Source organism: Oncorhynchus mykiss, chromosome 7 (assembly GCF_013265735.2).
Source record: "Oncorhynchus mykiss isolate Arlee chromosome 7, USDA_OmykA_1.1, whole genome shotgun sequence".
Taxonomy (NCBI): Eukaryota; Metazoa; Chordata; class Actinopteri; order Salmoniformes; family Salmonidae; genus Oncorhynchus; species Oncorhynchus mykiss.
In genome coordinates, this window is record NC_048571.1 from 47621308 (window position 1) to 47640755 (window position 19448).

General features: G+C 43.4%; 1 protein-coding gene across 1 annotated transcript; it reads left to right on the forward strand.

Moving 5' to 3' along the window:
* Positions 1-163: 163 nt before the first annotated feature.
* Positions 164-18541, forward strand: si:ch211-232b12.5 (zinc fingers and homeoboxes protein 3). Its single transcript, XM_021609504.2, has 3 exons — positions 164-490; positions 8748-11662; positions 16937-18541. Exons 2-3 carry the CDS (start codon positions 8952-8954, stop codon positions 16968-16970), a joined length of 2745 nt encoding a protein of 914 aa, XP_021465179.2. The 5' UTR covers positions 164-490; positions 8748-8951; the 3' UTR covers positions 16971-18541.
* Positions 18542-19448: the final 907 nt, after the last annotated feature.

Consider the following 19448-nt stretch of genomic DNA (forward strand, 5'->3'; position numbering starts at 1 on the left):
TATGTCAAAATTATTAAGCTACACATTTGGCAAATGCTCAAATACACTCTTACATTTTCAGTAGGCTACTGTTCAAAACTGACCGATCGTTGTTCGTTTCCAATACTTTTGCTTTGTTCAGAGCTCATCTCTCGCGTATACATTCACCGTCCGACCCCCGCCCCTCTCCAACATTTAGATGAAAGGGTTTAGGATTTTGGGTGACGCTTTGAATCACGTGTTCATAGGAAATAGGCTACACTACGTATAATTTTTGTCTGCGTCGTCCAGCCGCCGACCATAGTTGTTTTCTGTCCATACAGTGTGCGAGGAGAGGTAATGTAGCCTACCTTGCTGTGTTCACAGACTGACGGGTTCACGCCAGTTCACCGGGTTCATCTGAGGCGAGGACCCACCCCCTCCTCTCAAAGCGCAACGAACGGAGCTAATCTAATATAATTCATTTCTATATTAATGTCGGATTCCATTTTACTCCGGACCAACTATCAAGGTAATGGCACTTTTCCTTGTACAATAGAATAACTCGTATTATTAGAGTTATAATTCCAGATTGTTTACTCCAATTTTGGCTATAGAATTTTATCTGGCGCTGTAGTCTAGTCTAGGCAGTTTATATGAAGTCGCAAATATATAAAATGGCGACAGTAGGTGGGGGGTGTCGAGTTAGGATTTTGGGGAATATGTTTAATTGTACAGAATGTGCTGAAGATTGTCGCAAGTACGAAGAGAGCCAATGTTTCCCAACAGGCTACTGGAGTGAACGAGTTAACTTGCCAGTTTGTTAGTTTCAAGAATGTAGCCTACAACGTTTACTTGCCCTCTCTCTCACGTTACAATGTGACGTTTCTGATGAATTTATTGCACAACGCTGAATATTTCCCTCTTCTTTTTTGAGTGAGTCAGTGTTGACTATTCCCGTATTTAAGTTTTAAGGACTTTTTATGTAACGAATACATAATCTTATTGGATTTGATGACTGGTAGCCTAACTTGGACAACCCAGACGTCCAGCTGGATCTTCTGCAAAAAATGTATTCCTTTTTAATCTATGAATTTTATGGCGACATTAATCGTCCCTTTCAACTCTTAAGAAATGTTTCAATGTTTCATTGAACACATTATTGGTTATATGCATTGCACAATTGTTTTCATTTAATTTCCCTCAGTCCTCGATACTGACTTGCGGATGCTGATAGCTCAGCAATCAACTGCATTTTGGGAGCTGTCATCTTTTGATCTGCCTTTTTTCATGTGTCTGTCAGACTGTCAACTGTCAGAATATTGCAAGCTGTAAGGTCTTCCTCATGACTCCCATCTCTAAAACAGACAGGACACCCACATTTCTTTAGATGTCTAGCCAATGAAGTGACCCTGTATAATCAATGCGTTTTCTGTTAGCTGTCCAACATGCCTGTGACACAGCAGGCATTCAGCATGGATCCCAGTGCTGACTAATATTACCTTATCCACTGCTCTGTGTGTGTCTGATGTTCATACACAGTATATAGGACAATAAGATGGTATCCTACCTCTTGAATGAGCAGCAGAAAATATTCATCCGGTAACTATGGGTTAAATATTCAACCCTGTAATCAGGGAAATGTGTGAGTGATTCATGCACATGCAATGAGTCAGAGGCATCATACCAATTGGAACGGAAGAAGCATGTCATGCTACCAAGGTATATGAAATATAATGTAAGGTTATTCAATTAGAATAAATATGCAGACACCTAATTTTACCATTAGCGCCCCCTCAAAATTCGTAGATGCATGACATATGTAAAATAGGATTATTCCCTTGCTCCAATGCTTGGCAGACGTCTCTCATTACTGACTAATACAAAGCTAGACACGCTAGCTCCCACAGCCTGGCTAGATTCAGCCTGGTCCAGTGAGTGTGTATGTGTAGAGGGTTGCACTCTTCTAGGAGGTTACACTGGGGGAATGTCAATTCCCATTGTGGATCCCTGGGAACGTTCTTCCATCGCTCGTTCTCGGAACTGTTCTAATGAGGCCAGGCATATTGCCTTTTATCCTTATTCCCTGCAATTAGGGATGGCTCACAGTTTTGGCTATGGCCATAACAGAGAGTGTTTGTATACACAGACACAGCGTAATGGACCGAGAGTGCCCACCCCACTCTAAAAAAGAAACGTCCTCGGATGACACTCCTTAGTTACTGTACAAATATACCGCTTTGCGGATGATATGTTCTGATGTCTATCGACACCAGTCAAACAATATTTTCATTTCTGTGCCCTAAGTTTCACTGTGCTGTGTAGCCATTGCCAGAGCACACTCAAGCAGGTCATATGGTCATGATTTGCAGTTTTAGCTGACATCGAGTGTATAACATTCCTCAAGTTCAGAGAGGAAAATCAGCTATCTAATGCCAACCAGATCTATTTCCCAGCAGTTCTGTACAAACAACCATATTCATGATAACAGCATACTTCCCCCTCCTCACAAAAACAGTCCCATAAGCATACTACTTAGAGAGCTTTGTTTTGTTAGTCTGAAAGTCTACACCACTCTGTATGGGTTCACTCTTATTCTCTCCTTTTCATCGTATGGTATCGCTTTTTTCTTAGGAGTATCGAGGTACAATGCGATCGAAAGCCTCCTTGAGACAGCATGTTTGCTCTGTTCCAACCAAAATAAACTTCTCTGCACAAAAACTAGGGGCTAGAGAGGAGAGAGCCCCTGCCACTTTCTCTGTCTCGTGCAAGAAAGGTTTGGTCAGCAGGAGCTGGCATTTGCCAAACTCTGGCAGTTACAAGAGGCTGTGATGTCAGCCATTTTAGGTTGGACAGTACAATGCGCAATACGCCGCCATTTTTCTTCCTTTTTCTTTTTAAGTTGCCAAATCAATGGCCTGGAGTCCCAGATACAGAACTGAAGGAGTTATTCATCAAAAACGCAGAAATAGGCTCCCGTGACTCAGGATTTCTTCACACAAATTTAGTCCGTCATTCAGCCAGGCCGTTGAGGAAGGCTCTGGTGAAAAATATAAGATTGCGATGGAGGACATGAAAATCTATTTGAACAGAACAAGAGATGCTTTGGCATTAGCCCTAACCCTAACCCTAACCCTTTGCAATGTATGTAGACCTCATTTGTTTTTTATTAGATGGTGCCACAAACACTTAATCAGTAGGGTGGACTGTGTAGTTGAGCAGGTATTGTCATTGTGGGAAGGTGTCTTTACAACTGACCCCACCCCAATAGTCCGGAACAGCCAAGGCTGGCATTTTCAGAGATGGCACTGCAGGAGGATTAACATTGTCCTTTGCCTGCCATATAAGGTTGTTGTGTATGTGTGTATGTGTGTATGTGTGTATGTGTGTATGTGTGTGTGTGTGCGTCTGTCTGGATGCGTGGTGGGTGTAGACGATTGACACCTCTGTGTGGGGTGTGGTGGGCAAGGAGAAGAGAGGGGTTGCCATGACAATGTTAACACATGAGTGGCATCGCCGACTGGTCTCTCAGCGGACCGGCTGCAGTCACGGATGTAGGGAGGGGGGGTTGACGTCTGACAACACCTGCGTCTCAGCAGACATTCATACGTTCACACACACACATATACTGGTACACGTAGAAATACATAACACACACACACACACACCCTGAAGACACACTCCGATACAGAATTTACCGGCATACAATTGGGAACATAATGAAGACAGATCCCACTATATTAACACTAGGTTAACCACTCACATCCTTGGCTACAGGTGTGTTTTTCATTACAGTAAATGTGGATTTTATGAATGCAATCACTAATCCATTACATAGCTATACACTTAAATTATTATGTGCCCACTAAATTCCAGCCATTCAGTCAATAACAGACACAGAAAGCATGATAGACACAGGAGACATCCAGACATGCAGGAAATGGAACAATGACAAGCCGACGGTCAGTCTTCTGAATAAGGCTCCCAGCGCTGGATCACGTTTCTCTTATGAGGCGGCATTGTTCTCAACGTCTTCCCTGTTCAGGGCAGTAATTGCTATCCGTCTCTGACTTATATTTGGGTTTCCAGCTAACCCACTCACATGACTTGAATCTATTTAATGGACATTTGGCGGAAGATGTACTCATAAACAGATTTTTCCTGTCGTTTAGATGTGTCTGTCAGGAGTTGTTCTGTCTGTCCCACACCCACTTATGCCAGGAGCTGTTTCTGTTTATCTTCAACTCAATACCAGCTAAGCAGGCATTCAAGACAGCTGTGGATGACTGACACGCTAATATATGGAAAACAAATGTTGTCATAAAACAGCCAAGATCTCTTCAGCCCTTGTGTGACTGCAGCATCACCAACTGTTTACTGGCAGTTGAGTTAAAATATAAATATTTCTGAAAGCTTTGGTGTAAAACGATGTGGATGTGTACTTCATTGCTTTCTCTGTCATCTTCACCCATGTCCTCCTCTTACTCCAGCTGTCTGTCTGGGTCTGCTCTCCCTATGTCATTCCTTCTTCTCTGTCCTCTTACTCCTCAGTCATGTGACCAGCAACATGGCATCGCAAACGCCAATCTCTGTTTGCAAATACTGTTGGTGACCCTACAATTTACGTGTGCCTGTGGGCTATTTTATTGCAGATGTACCACTTTATACCCCTTCAGCTATGAAACCACCTTTTTTTAAACAAGTGCTTTATTCTTATAAACCAAATATTAAATAGTTACTTGAAATGAAATCATTCCGACTGAGTTGAGCACACAAGGTAACATGAGGACTTTGCTTATGAAGAGTGAGCGGGGGTGTTCTGAGAGCTTGTCTGAAAGCTCTGTTACTTTGCCTCAGTTCAGATCAGTACTCTCCAGGTCTATGGAGATTAAACTCTTTTCATCTCAGCCATAGAGCCAGTGCCAGTATCGGGACATACGACACACCGGGAGACAGTTCCCGTCTGAGTCGTCTACTTTAGCGCTGAAACACGAGGCCCCTCTTTTCAGAGTGCACCATTCAATGGCTCCCTGTCTGAGAAGCCCTAGTCTTGTCTGATCGCACATCTCGCTCGTGAGATAATGCACCCCATTCTTTTGAATGGTGACCTGGTTCTTCATGTACCCTTGCTCAACTTTGTGCCTGTCTTGGGTTTGTCATGCATGGAATTGGATGTTTTAGGGGGAGAGGTACCAGGGCAACGACACTGTGCTATATCTCAGCGCAGTACGCGGGACACAAATAACTTCAACCTATTAGTGCTCAGATGACATTTTCCATCACATGGTATTTTTTAAATGGCATGGCCTTTGTATCATTGTGATGAAGACCGATAAAAAAAATTGACATGCACATTTTGTAGGCCACATTTTTTTGTAATCTCCTTGATGCATTAGTATTTCAACATGTGATTGGGGAGCTCTGAGACCAGGAAACAAAATTTGAGCCACATTTGTGAAAAACTATCAGTTAGGATGAGGCAGTAATGATTATAGTTATACATTACAATTAACTGCATCACCTCCTGGTGCATTCGGAAAGTATTCAGACCTCTTGACTTTTCCCGCATTTTGTTACGTTACAGCCTTATTCTAAAACGGATTCAATAAAACATCTTATCATTAATCTACACACAGTAACCCATAATGACAAAGCAAAAATATGTTTAGACATTTTTGCAAATAAAATAAAATGTCATATAACATTTACATAAGTATTTAGACCCTTTACTCAGTACTTTGTTGAAGCACCTTTGACAGCGATTACAGCCTTGATTCTTCTTGGGTATGACGCTACAAGCTTGACACACCTGTATTTTGGGAGTTTTTCCCCATTCTTCTCTGCAGATCCTCTCAAGCGCTGTCAGGTTGGATGCAGAGCGCCGCTGCACAGCTACTTTCAGGTCTCCCCAGAGATGTTCAATCGGGCTCTGGCTGGGCCACTCAAAGACTTGTCCCGAAGCCACTCCTGCGTTGTCTTTGCTGTGTGCTTAGGGTCGTTGTCCTGCTGGAAGCTGGACCTTCGCCCCAGTCTGAGGTCCTGAGCAGGTTTTCATCAAGGGTCTCTGTACTTTGCACCGTTCATCTTTCCTTCACTCCTGACTAGTCTCCCAGTCCCTGTCGCTGAAAAACATCCCCACGGCATGATGCTGCCACCACCATGCTTCACCGTCGGGATAGTGCCAGATTTCCTCCAGATGTGACGCTTGGCATTCAGGCCAAAGAGTTGACTCTTGGTTTCATCAGACCAGAGAATCTTGTTTCTCATGGTCTGAGAGTCCTTTAGGTGCCTTTTGGCAAACTCCAAGCGTGCTGTCATGTGCCTTTTACTGCTTTTACTCAACTTGTTATTGGGGACCTTCAATGCTGAAGAAATGTTTTGGTACCCTTCCCCAAATCTGTGCTTCGACACAATCCTGTCTCAGAGCTCTACAGACAATTTCTTTGACCTCATGGCTTGGATTCTGCTCTGACATGCACTGTCAACTGTGGGACCTTATATAAACAGGTGTGTGCCTTTCCAAATCAAGTCCTATCAATTGAATTTACCACAGGTGGACTCAAATCAAGTTGTAGAAACATCACAAGGATGATCAATGGGAACAGGATGCACCTGAGCTCAATTTTGAGGTATAAGGTATTTCTGTTTTTAATTTTTAATAAATGTGCAACAAAAAAAATCGAAAAACCTGTTTTCACTTTGTCATTATGTGGTATTGTGTGTAGATTGATGAGGGAAAACATTTAATTGAATCCATTTTTTTTAATAAGACTAACGTAACAAAATGTAAAAGTCCAGGGGTTTGAATACTTTCCGAATGTACTGTAACTGGGAACTAACTAGTAAGTCCACTGCCTTTCCCCTGACCACACAGTACTAAAACCATACCTTCACATTTTATTCGTTGAGCATGAGAAGATCAGACTCGCTGGCATGAGAGCTGTAGCCAACGTCTCAATGGAATGCACTCACTAAACCCCACTGTCCTCATCAGGGGTTAACTGTGTGCCGTCAGAAAGTATCATGACCTCCCCGCCAGCTAAACATACAGCAAATGCCCACGTCTGGATGCAGCGAACCGGGATTAATACATAAGATGCTGGTGACCTAGTTTTTTTGTTGTTGTTGGTGTTTTGTTTTTTTTTAGTCGGAAGGGAGCCGTCATTAGAAATAAAAGAGGCAGTTACAAAAAGGACATCGCGGCCCATCCGGGATCAGCATGTACTGTGGGTAGTCATTTGGGATTTTAAATTCCGGAACAGGTTCATCTTTTATTTATCAACCAGCAGGCCATGGTGAATGCATACACATATCTTCACTCAGTCTGACTGGCTGAAGACATACAGGTTTTTCAGGAGTATGGCCATGTTCAAGAGAATAATGACCTGACTCTTTAAGAATTTGGCTATAGATATTTCAAGAATGTAATAGTGTGCTCATTCGGCGTGCTATATTGACACACCTTGTAATAAATAGTTTTAAGTACTGAGGTGGACACTGAGATGTGGACTGATGATGAAGATGATGAACATCTGCCAAAGAGAGTCATATCTCAGCTATCTGCCGAAGCATTATGACATCTCAGTGAGAACTAGATAAGATCAAGAGCAGTTTAACACCCCGTCACACATCAACAAATTCACAGCAAGAGAGGCGGAGGGAGAGAGAGAGAATATGTGTGGGGAGGGTTGTGTTTAATGAGAGGGCAGTGAGGAATTGAAGCAGATTGTGTCCTCGCTTCATATTCTACGTTGTTGTACTAAGAATGTTGTTATCTATATATTTAGCTACATAACTGTAAAAACAGAATAAGCAGAAAACAAACTGAGTTAAGTGGTGTGTGCAGTGTTTCCCCTAGGATTCTTTTCAGCAGCGGCGTCAAAGTTAGCGTTGGGGGGAGTGGGCGTGGCTAATGGTGCTGTCTTAAACCGTCCTCTTGGCCGCAGAGACACCATTTTGCTGTCCTAAAGCTAATTTTCTTAAATCCTACACATTTTGCCTTAGTGTCGTGCAATTCTACACATTTTGTCATGAGGTTGAGAGAAAAAAAATCTGTTTTAAAGCTAGTTTCCTGCAATTCTACACATTTTGATATGGCTAATGCCGTGTTCTTAGGCTATCTGAGTGACTCAAAACATAACAGTTTTAGATTCTCTGTCTAGTTTTTATTTTGATGATTGTTGGTTCTCAAAGATGATCTTGTTTAAAAATATATAGTTCCACTATCTATTTTCTACATGCTTTATATCTGGTTTATATAAGGGAAACAAACACTGGTGTGTGCGAGTGTGTGCGTGCATGTATATGTGAAATTTGAAGCAATTGTGAGGAACCTCCACGTGTGAGTGTGTTAGAGTACGAAGGGGGTATATTTACAGAGAGTGGATGTGTGTGTGTGTGTATTCATGGATGTGCGTGTTTACCAAAACGAATAGCGTACGTCATCCTAAATAAAGGGTGACAAATAGTTGGAGGCCCTTTGATGCAGTCTGTCGATTTGATTGCTTAACATAATGTAATGTTGCATGTGTCATTAAAATCATTGTTGAGAGCACATCGGGGAGCACTGATGTCACCAGATTGCTCCCAAAAGTTGTGTACACCCCAATGTAAAGGGTTGGAACATTATTGCCTGTAAAATGTAGACAGTGGCTCTTATCCAAGGTTGGCAGAAGAGTGAGGCACATGACAATGTAAAAATGACTGGGAGTTTCCCTGATTGTGTGTGGATGCATTCTTATTAGGAATTATTTAACTTATCACATCTTTTTCTGTTTTCTCTCCCATAGGTTTCCAGTGAGCTGCCAAAACAGCCTGCTGTCGTGTGAGAGGAGTCCCAGAAGCTGAGGACAAACATGAAGCAACACTGTAATGTCATCGCGGCTGGCCCATGACATTTAAACCCCATCAGTCCTCTCCACATACCACTCGCCCTCCGTTACCATAAGGGACAATCAGTCAGTCACCCATCATCTACACACCACTACAATACAATGGCCAGCAAGAGGAAGTCAACAGTGCCATGCATGATCCCATCCAAAAACAAACACATGCGTGAGGAGATCATACTTGGCTGCCTCCCTGAGCTCCTACCCACAATCCCAGAGGACAGCATCCTCAGCATATCTGGAGAAGACGGACGCCATTTCTTCCAGGATTCCTCCAGACCTGAAGGGGGTGACAGATGGCAGAAAGGGGGCACATACAGCTGCCCACCTTGCCACTTTGAGTCCAGAGATCTGAACTACTTTTTGGACCACCTGCACAGCTGCCACATAGACTTCAGGGCCCAGCCCAGTTTCTACTGCCTGATCTGTGGTGTGTCAGTGGTCAGGTTTGAGGCCCTAGCCCTGCACAACTCTAAAGCCCACCCTGGGGTGTCGGGGGGCTCTGTCACCGTGTCCCTGCATGTCAGGAAGAGCGATGGGGCGACTATCGTGGAGCAGAGCCTGTACACAACAAATGGGGAGGACTCTAACGATCCTGCAATCTCCTTCACTAAAACTCCTATAGTGAGAATGATGAAGGCCAAGGGACAGCACAAGAAGATTGTAGTCTCCCACACAGTAGAGGTGCGGAGGATAGACACTGGGAAGGAGATGAAGCAGACAGACCCCACCATTTTGACGAATGTGCCTAAACTACAGAATGGGTCTCTCAGTGGGACCAGTGGCCCTGCTATGTTGAGGAAACCTCACACTCATGTGATAACGACAACGGTGCCCAATCAAGCCTATCACCAGCACAGCCCTCCCACTTTCTCATTCTCCTCCTCATCCTCCGATTCCATTAAAAACCTCCCAAAGGTGATGATTCCCCTGAGCAGCATCCCCACCTATGATGCTGCCATGGACACCAGCAGTTTTCTCAAGACTTCCTTTGGAAAGTTCCCCTACCCGACCAAAGCTGAGCTTTGCTACCTGACCGTGGTCTCTGATTGGCCAGAGGAGCTGATCAAACTCTGGTTTACCGCCCATAGACTCAAACAGGGCATCAGCTGGTCCCCCGAGGAGATAGAGGAGGCCAGGAGGAAGATGTTCAGCACTGTCTTCCAAGGAACAGCACCCCCAAAACAGCCCCCTAAGCAACGGCACAACAATCATGTTGTAAACCAACACACTGTCCATGCCCAGCCTGCTCCAGTGGGCCCCAGCCACCAGGCTGCCAGGGTGTCCCATGGTAGTGTAGTGAGCAGGCATGCTGGAGTCATAGCCACTTCGGCTAGCATTTCAGCCTCTGGTCACCCGGTCACCACTAGGGTCTCTTATGTCGCCCCAACCATGATCCCCCCGAAATATCAGACAGTGGTCAGCGGAACAACGCAGGTAGTAGCCAGGAACACTATCCCCACTACTGTGCCCAGCCTGGAGTCTGACAAGAGTGTTGCGCAAAGGTTGGGATTGGCGGGAAACAACGGTTGTGTCATTAGCACCATCAGCAGAAGCAGCAGTAGCAGTAGTAGTTGCAGTAGCAGCAGCAGCATCAGTAGTTACTCCTCCATTAGTACTGACGCCGGGGACCATGGCACTAGGAAACCAATCAGCATCATCAGTTGCACCTCCAACATTGGCAATAATGATGATTGTCTCACTGACAGCCATGACAAACCAAACAATCAAAGCAGCAGACACTATAGCATACCATCTGTCCTGGAAGGCTTCAGCAGCAGCAACAAAAGTAAAGTGGTCATGAGTAATACCTGCAAATCTAACGTTATCGCCTATAACATCCATAGCAACGGCAACACAGCTAATCAGGATCATTACCCATCAACAATGGGTGATGATGACCGTAACGACAACAATATCCACAAGTCCAACAACGGCAGTATGAGTAGTGGCTACACCAGCACTAGCAATAATGATAATGTCAACAACCTGAACCATGCCAGCAAAGCCCAAAACGAAAACACCAGCACCAGTGTCATTGCCAAAAGCAGCGGCATATCTATTGTAGAGGATGGCAAATGCACGAAGGAGGTTCCTATGAAAGCTATGTCAGTCCTGCGGCAGCTTATCAAGGAGGAAGACCATTTTGGGGATGACAGGACCTGCCCTGTACTAAAAGTTGACCCCATAAAGATCAAACTTGGTTCAGAGGCCTTCCCTCCAGAGCTCAAGTCTGAGACGCACATCTCAGACCTGTCACACCCGTCCTTCTCTGCCCCCTGGGGCAAGAAAACACCCAGGCAGGTGCACCTTCTGAGACAGGCATTCACCAGCACACGCTGGCCCAGCAGCCAGCAGTCCGAGGAGCTGAGTATCATGACGGGTCTGCCCAAGACAGAGGTGGTCCGCTGGTTCAGTGACAGCCGCTATATTCACAAGAACAGCCAGCTGAAATGGCTGGAGGGCTACCAGTGCCTACCAGCAGAGGGGGAGGAAGGAAAAGGCCACAGAGACCAAAACGCAGGGGCACTGATCAACCCTCAGGAGGTTCATAGGAAACTGGTGGAGCAGGAGGTAAACAAGCAGCTTGATGGAGGACCTGAGGGGCTGAGCTCAGGGCAGCGGGGATTCTGGTGGGGTGCAGACACACAGAGGCCGCTGTTGAGTCCAGCAGGGCCAGAGGAGACTGGGGAGAGAGAAAGAGCTGTGGATACAGGGAATGCCGAAGGACTACATGGTCACTGGGCAGAGAGGGAGGATGACCACCAGCAGCCAGTTACCAGCCAGGCCTTTGGTGAGCAGCAGACAGAGCCCAGGTGAGTTCTATCAGTTACCGTTGTCTAATGAAAAGTACTGAATCTGTGATCACCTCATATACCCAAGGCCGGACGGCTCATTATAGGCAGGATTAGGCCGCCGCCTATTGAGGCAGATTGAAGAGGGCGGCATTTGAGCTAAACTGGTCAAGACGCACCTCCAACAACACATAAAACCTCACATAATTATTTTGATGTTTAAAAAATAGAAATTTAAAAAAACACGTATCCCTTTGTCATGATATCCAATTCGTAGCTACAGTCTTGTCCCATCGCTGCAACTCCCCTACGGACTCGTGCGAGGCGAAGGTCGAAAGCAATGCGTCCTCTGAAACACGACCCCGCCAAGCCACACTGCTTCTTGGCACAATGCTCACTTAACCCAGAAGCCAGCCGCACCAATGTGTCGGAGGAAACACTGTACAACTGGCGACCAAAGTCAGTGTGCACTGCACCCGGCCCGCCACAAGGACTCGCTAGAGCGCAATGGGACAAGGCTATCCTGGGCTGGCCAAATCCTCCCCAAACCCAGACGGCCAATGTACGCCGCCTCATGGGTCTCTCGGTCGCGGCCGGCTGTGCCTTGGACCACTGGGAGGCCAAACCTCGTATATTTCTGCCCAAAAACAATAACTATTTCTCTCAACCAGTGACATATGGGCGTTTTAGGTGAGCGCTGATGCCACCCTGTGATAATCAGTGCCGACTTTGTCAAAATGCAGGGGTGCAAAATATTTCCTTTGTCCTTTCCCAGCATGCCTCTCCAGAGTGCTGTTGGAGAGACGCATCGCTGCTGCTCTCCACCAACGCTCCGCCCCCCAAAAATGATCTAACATAAATCATGTAGCAGACATAGTATACGGGTGGCCTTTTCTGTAGCCTACAGGCTGGAGATAAAATGTATGACAATGTAATGAGACAGACACTTTTTACATCATGTAGTTTTCTCCGAACAAATAGCCTAATCTAAATGACACCCAATCAAATACAAAATGTGCTGATATGTTAAGAAACAATATACAGTTGAAGTCTGAAGTTTACATACACTTACAGTGCCTTGCGAAAGTATTCGGCCCCCTTGAACTTTGCGACCTTTTGCCACATTTCAGGCTTCAAACATAAAGATATAAAACTGTATTTTTTGTGAAGAATCAACAACAAGTGGGACACAATCATGAAGTGGAACGACATTTATTGGATATTTCAATCTTTTTTAACAAATCAAAAACTGAAAAATTGGGCGTGCAAAATTATTCAGCCCCCTTAAGTTAATACTTTGTAGCGCCACCTTTTGCTGCGATTACAGCTGTAAGTCGCTTGGGGTATGTCTTTATCAGTTTTGCACATCGAGAGACTGACATTTTTTCCCATTCCTCCTTGCAAAACAGCTCGAGCTCAGTGAGGTTGGATGGAGAGCATTTGTGAACAGCAGTTTTCAGTTCTTTCCACATATTCTCGATTGGATTCAGGTCTGGACTTTGACTTGGCCATTCTAACACCTGGATATGTTTATTTTTGAACCATTCCATTGTAAATTTTGCTTTATGTTTTGGATCATTGTCTTGTTGGAAGACAAATCTCTGTCCCAGTCTCAGGTCTTTTGCAGACTCCATCAGGTTTTCTTCCAGAATGGTCCTGTATTTGGCTCCATCCATCTTCCCATCAATTTGAACCATCTTCCCTGCTGAAGAAAAGCAGGCCCAAACCATGATGCTGCCACCACCATGTTTGACAGTGGGGATGGTGTGTTCAGCTGTGTTGCTTTTACGCCAAACATAACGTTTTGCATTGTTGCCAAAAAGTTCAATTTTGGTTTCATCTGACCAGAGCACCTTCTTCCACATGTTTGGTGTGTCTCCCAGGTGGCTTGTGGCAAACTTTAAACGACACTTTTTATGGATATCTTTAAGAAATGGCTTTCTTCTTGCCACTCTTCCATAAAGGCCAGATTTGTGCAATATACGACTGATTGTTGTCCTATGGACAGAGTCTCCCACCTCAGCTGTAGATCTCTGCAGTTCATCCAGAGTGATCATGGGCCTCTTGGCTGCATCTCTGATCAGTCTTCTCCTTGTATGAGCTGAAAGTTTAGAGGGACGGCCAGGTCTTGGTAGATTTGCAGTGGTCTGATACTCCTTCCATTTCAATATTATCGCTTGCACAGTGCTCCTTGGGATGTTTAAAGCTTGGGAAATCGTTCTGTATCCAAATCCGGCTTTAAACTTCTTCACAACAGTATCTCGGACCTGCCTGGTGTGTTCCTTGTTCTTCATGATGCTCTCTGCGCTTTTAACGGACCTCTGAGACTATCACAGTGCAGGTGCATTTATACGGAGACTTGATTACACACAGGTGGATTGTATTTATCATCATTAGTCATTTAGGTCAACATTGGATCATTCAGAGATCCTCACTGAACTTCTGGAGAGAGTTTGCTGCACTGAAAGTGAAGGGGCTGAATAATTTTGCACGCCCAACTTTTCAGTTTTTGATTTGTTAAAATAGTTTGAAATATCCAATAAATGTCGTTCCACTTCATGATTGTGTCCCACTTGTTGTTGATTCTTCACAAAAAAATACAGTTTTATATCTTTATGTTTGAAGCCTGAAATGTAGCAAAAGGTCGCAAAGTTCAAGGGGGCCGAATACTTTCGCAAGGCACTGTATGTTGGAGTCATTAAAACTCGTTTTTCAACCACTCCACAAATTTCTTGTTAACATACTATAGTTTTTCCAAGTCTGTTCGGATATCTACTTTGTGCATGACACAAGTCATTTTTCCAACAATAGTTGACAGACAGATTATTTCACTTATAATTCACTGTATCACAATTCCAGTGGGTCAGAAGTTTAGATACACAAAGTTGACTGTGCCTTTAAACAGCTTGGAAAATTCCAGAAAATTATATCATGGCTTTAGAAGCATCTGATAGGCTAATTGACATAATTTGAGTGAATTGGAGGTGTACATGTGGATGTATTTCAAGGCCTACCTTCAAACTCAGTGTCTCTTTGCTTGACATCATGGGAAAATCAAAAGAAATCAGCCAAGACCTCAGAAAAAAATTTGTGGACCTCCACAAGTCTGGTTCATCCTTGGGAGAAATTTCCAAATGCCTGAAGGTACCACATGGATCTGTATAAACAATAGTACGCAAGTACAAACACCATGGAACCACGCAGCCGTCTTACCGCTCAGGAAGGAGACGCGTTCTGTCTCCTAGAGATTAAAGTACTTTGGTGCGAAAAGTGCAAATCAATTCCATAAATACAGCAAAGGTTTTTGTGAAGATGTGACCATAATGACCATAGTTATGTTTGGAGGGGAAAAAAGGGAGGCTTGCAAGCCGAAGAACACCATCCCAACTGTGAAGCACGGGGTGGCAGCATCATGTTGTGGGGGTGCTCTGTTGTAGGAGGGACTGGCACACTTCACAAAATAAATAGATGGCTACATGATGAAGGAAAATTATGTGGACATGTTGAAGCAACATCTGAAGACATCAGTCAGGAAGTTAAAGCTTGGTCTTCCAAGTGAACAATGACTCCAAGCATATTTCCAAAGTTGTGGCAAAATGGCTTAAGGACAACAAAGTCTAGGTATTGGAGTGGCCATCACAAAGCCCTGACCTCAATCCTACAGAAAATGTGTGGGCAGAACTGAAAAAGCGTGTGCGAGCAAGGAGGCCTACAAACCTGAATCAGTTACACCAGCTCTGTCAGGAGGAATGGGCCAAAAGTCAACCAACTTATGGGAAGCTTGTGGAAGGCTACCCGAAACGTTTGACCCAAGTTAAACAATTTAAAGGCAATGCTACCAAATACTAATTGAGTGTATATAAACTTCTGACCCACTGGGAATGTGATGAAAGAAATAAAAGTTGAAGTAAATCATTCTCTCTACTATTATTTTGACATTTCACATTCTTAAAATAAAGTGGTGATCCTAACTGACCTAAAACAGGGACTTTTTACTAGGATTAAATGTTAGGAATTGTGAAAACTGAGAGTTTAAATGTATTTGGCTAAGGTGTATGTAAACTTCCGACTTCAACTGTATCCTAACACAGGACAGGTCAAAGTAAAATGGACAATATGGAATGGATAATCTGGCTACTCACAGCTGCTGTCCAGGAGTTTCACCACGTGTCATGATCAGTGGTTTCAAGTCTGTATCCATAAATTTGACGAGCTGATCATAGCGAAAAATAAAATACTTCTGCATTTCCCGCTGTGTAAACACATTGCAAATATGCTCAGGATAACTCCTCCTGATGAAGTTGGGTATACAGGCTGCATCACATTCAGCTGTAATTGGGAGTCCCATAGGGCGGCGCACAATTGGCCCAGCGTCGTCCAGGTTTGGCCAGGGTAGGCCGTCATTGTAAATAAGAATTTGTTCTTTCCTAGTTAAATAAAAATAATTCAGAGCTTAAATAGCCAAAATGATTAGTCAAAGGAATCGGGACTAATAACGCCAATGCAACAGCCTGTTTTACATCTTTTTAACGTCCGAAAAATGTATATTTTCAACTTTCATTCAGAACTGAAAATGAACCTGATTTCAACGTCCGGAAAATAAGTATTTTCACCTTTCATTCAGAACCTAAATTGAACCTAACTTCAACGTCTTGGACATCTTTTCAACGTCATTTTGCTTACAGGGACTGTTCTAGTTTTGCCGGTGGCATTATTGTTGTCTCTGCCCTGCACATGCATACCTTCATGGAATTTCTATGTGTTAGGTCAGTTGTTTACCTGCCAGCCTCGATGAGGAAGATAATTGCTCCTTCGTCATCACAGAATGTCAAAAACTATACTGTTGATATTTACAGTAGCTATATATTGCTCTGATATTGGATATTATTTATTTATGGCTTTGTAAACGGTAAAATTGAAGTTGAAGAAAAAATGTCAGTTATGTGTTTGTAGTTGTTACTGTGTGAAGAATAAAGAAATTAACCGGGGGAGAGAGTGTGGGTATTCATACAGAGTGGCTTGTTCAGACAATCAAAGGTCTGTGTTTTAAGAAGCTATTTTTAGAAGAGTTGGAGTCTGGGCCATTGAATTATAGATTAAGAGAGCGTGCTAATATATGTGAATAAATCATGTCTATTGTCTTTTGTGAGTTGCCTGTTACGAGGAAATCAGAGACTAACTTCTATATCTTTTAACAGTGCTTATTCAAAAAATACATATATAACATTTATTCATGGAACATTTCTTTTCATCAGAACAGTATTGTACTAATGTGAGTCCTGTGTGTGTTTTCAGGGACCGTCTGATAATCGAGCTGCTTGAAGTGTGACGGAGTGTCCCAAACCTACCGGGGTTAAAGGATGGGTTGGCTGGCTGGCTTTACAGATGGCCATGGTCTGGTGTGTTCATTATGACAGCAGATGTGATTGTAGCTGGACCGTTGGACTGTAACTGTGAATACCCCCATCACTTCCTGCCATCCTCTAAAGAAAGAACTTCTCACCTTTTGAGTCCTGTGATGTTCAAGCCTTTCTTCATTCTTCTTTGTGGTCGTGTGGGGAATGGGATGGTGCGCATAGAGGGTGGTAAGCCGGATGAGACAGAGAGAAGACTAACACTGACTGGACAACTGACTTGAATGAGGGAAGATGGGAGCGGGATAAAGAGATACTGTTTAGGGAAAGGGAGATGTATATGATTGAAACTGCACTAAAGAGGGGTTTTGTTGACTGGACAAAATGAGCAGTGTCTAGGAGATGTTATTGTTGGCTTTGATATTTGTAACTTTTTTTTTTAGCAACCAGTACTTCAGCACTGCCTTGAATTTTACTTTCCTCCGTTAATTGGTTTTTCAATTTTACTTACTCTTCTTCTATAGTCACTGTAAGTCCAGAAATAATTGAGCCTCTAGTTTTATTTATCTCTGTATAAATGTTGGTGATCACTCAACAGTTCAGCTACAGCAGCATTTCCCAAACTTGGTCCTCAGGAGCACATTTATTTTTTTGCCCAAACACTACACAGCTGATTCAAATGATCTAAGCTTGATGATTAGTTGATTATTTGAATCAGCTGTGTAGTGTTCGGGCAAAAATCCTAAACGTGCACCCCTTGGGGTCCTGAGGACTGCGTTTGAGAAACCCTGAGCTACACGCAAGAGACAATACAATGCACTAGCAGACAGCAATGCTAAACCCACACTGCCCCAGAATAAAGATATTGACAGAGCTCTGTCAAAATCAATACTGCCCTGGCTGAATCTACAAACCCAATCATAAGAGAAGCCTGTCACGCAAACGTTGCCTTACTAAGTCTGTCCCAATGCATTGATATGACCGGTCCGCCCATCACCTGTAGCTTTCCAGCTACTGTGATGTTGAGATCGAAAAAAGGTGCCAGTGCATTAAAGTTACTGCTGTGCTGGTTTATATCTGTGAATAAATTTAAAAAAAAGATGCTGCTTCTGTATTCTTGTAAAAGCTTAACATTCAGCTGTAATATTAAATATACTGGCAAATGCTATAAAATAAATGTCAATTTGATCAAATGCCTTGGAGGACACAGAGGTAGATCTTGTGCTAGCTAGAGAGCCAAAGGAGATCTTTTCATTCTTCTGAATTTTTCATATTAACAAACATGGTCACTACATGCGTCTGATAAGCTGCTAAATAGCTAAGAACGGTGCTATACCATCCAAAGTGAAATTGGAGGTGATCTCCTACCAGCAGTGTATGCACTTGTGTTGAATGTTACCAATTTATTTTGGTTTGAAAAATAAAGATGAAAAGAAATCTGGACTTACGGTGTTATGATCACTTTAACTTTTATGAAATAGTTTGATCATAAAGCACTGTTGTATCATCCTTTCTACACTTTCCAGAATAAATTCTCACTGAGGAAGACTGCTTACTCGTTTTTACTGCCACATGAAAAGCTGTCACACCTGTAGATTGATTATAGAACAAACATGACATGTTTGTAGCGACCCCGTGTTTATGAGCGCGGAATTCGACTCTGCCACTCGAGCATGCTCTTGTGGCACAGTCCATGACATGCTGGGCTACGGGGCCGGGTTCAGGGTTCGAGATGCGCTCCTTGCCGGTTTCATTACACTGGTGTCAAAGTGCGATTGAATTAAAGAGTTAATTCGATATTTGTAGGGGCGTATTAATCTAGATCAAGTAAGAATTGGCAAGTTTTCCTTTTAAACAGTGTCATCTACTGGTAGAGGACAGTTGATGCACTTTTTCAAAGTTAAAGACACCAACGCCTTTACAAGAAATATCAATTGGTGTCAGAAACTGAGCTCTTGCTTCGATGGCATTTTTTTTTTTAAATCATTCTTTCCAGTGTACTGTATTGGCAAGTTGTATTCGGAGCCATTATGTACAAAAATGCTTGTGTATGCCTATGTCAATATGAACAGCTTGATCTAATGATAATCACTAGCTTACTCTTGATATGGCATTTCACCTTTGAATCATTTTCCATACTCAAGGCTAGGGACATGAAATGTGTGTTTAAAGAATGACACATTTAGATACCTTTCCTGTTGCGATTAATAACACAATCCTAATATCTGCAGAGGTTTGCCTCACTGATGACATTTATTGAATAATGCAAAGAACAGCATGGGTCAGAATGGCTACAAAGGATTTCCAAGTTCATCGTCAGTCCAGTCAGCCAGTTACTGCTCATGTTGAACGGATCCCAGCTGGGAAGCACTCTATCGGAAAATGGACCATCTTAGACACCTGCACTCATGTTATGCTATGCTAAAGCTTACGTACGGCACTTGTACGGTGCT

Excerpts from the sequence above, each read along its gene's own strand:
- si:ch211-232b12.5 (XM_021609504.2), top strand. The coding sequence starts at position 8,952 with ATGGCCAGCAAGAGGAAGTCAACAGTGCCATGCATGATCCCATCCAAA. Across the intron at positions 11,663-16,936 it reads GAGCAGCAGACAGAGCCCAG|GGACCGTCTGATAATCGAGC; the intron begins GTGAGTTCTATC and ends GTGTGTTTTCAG.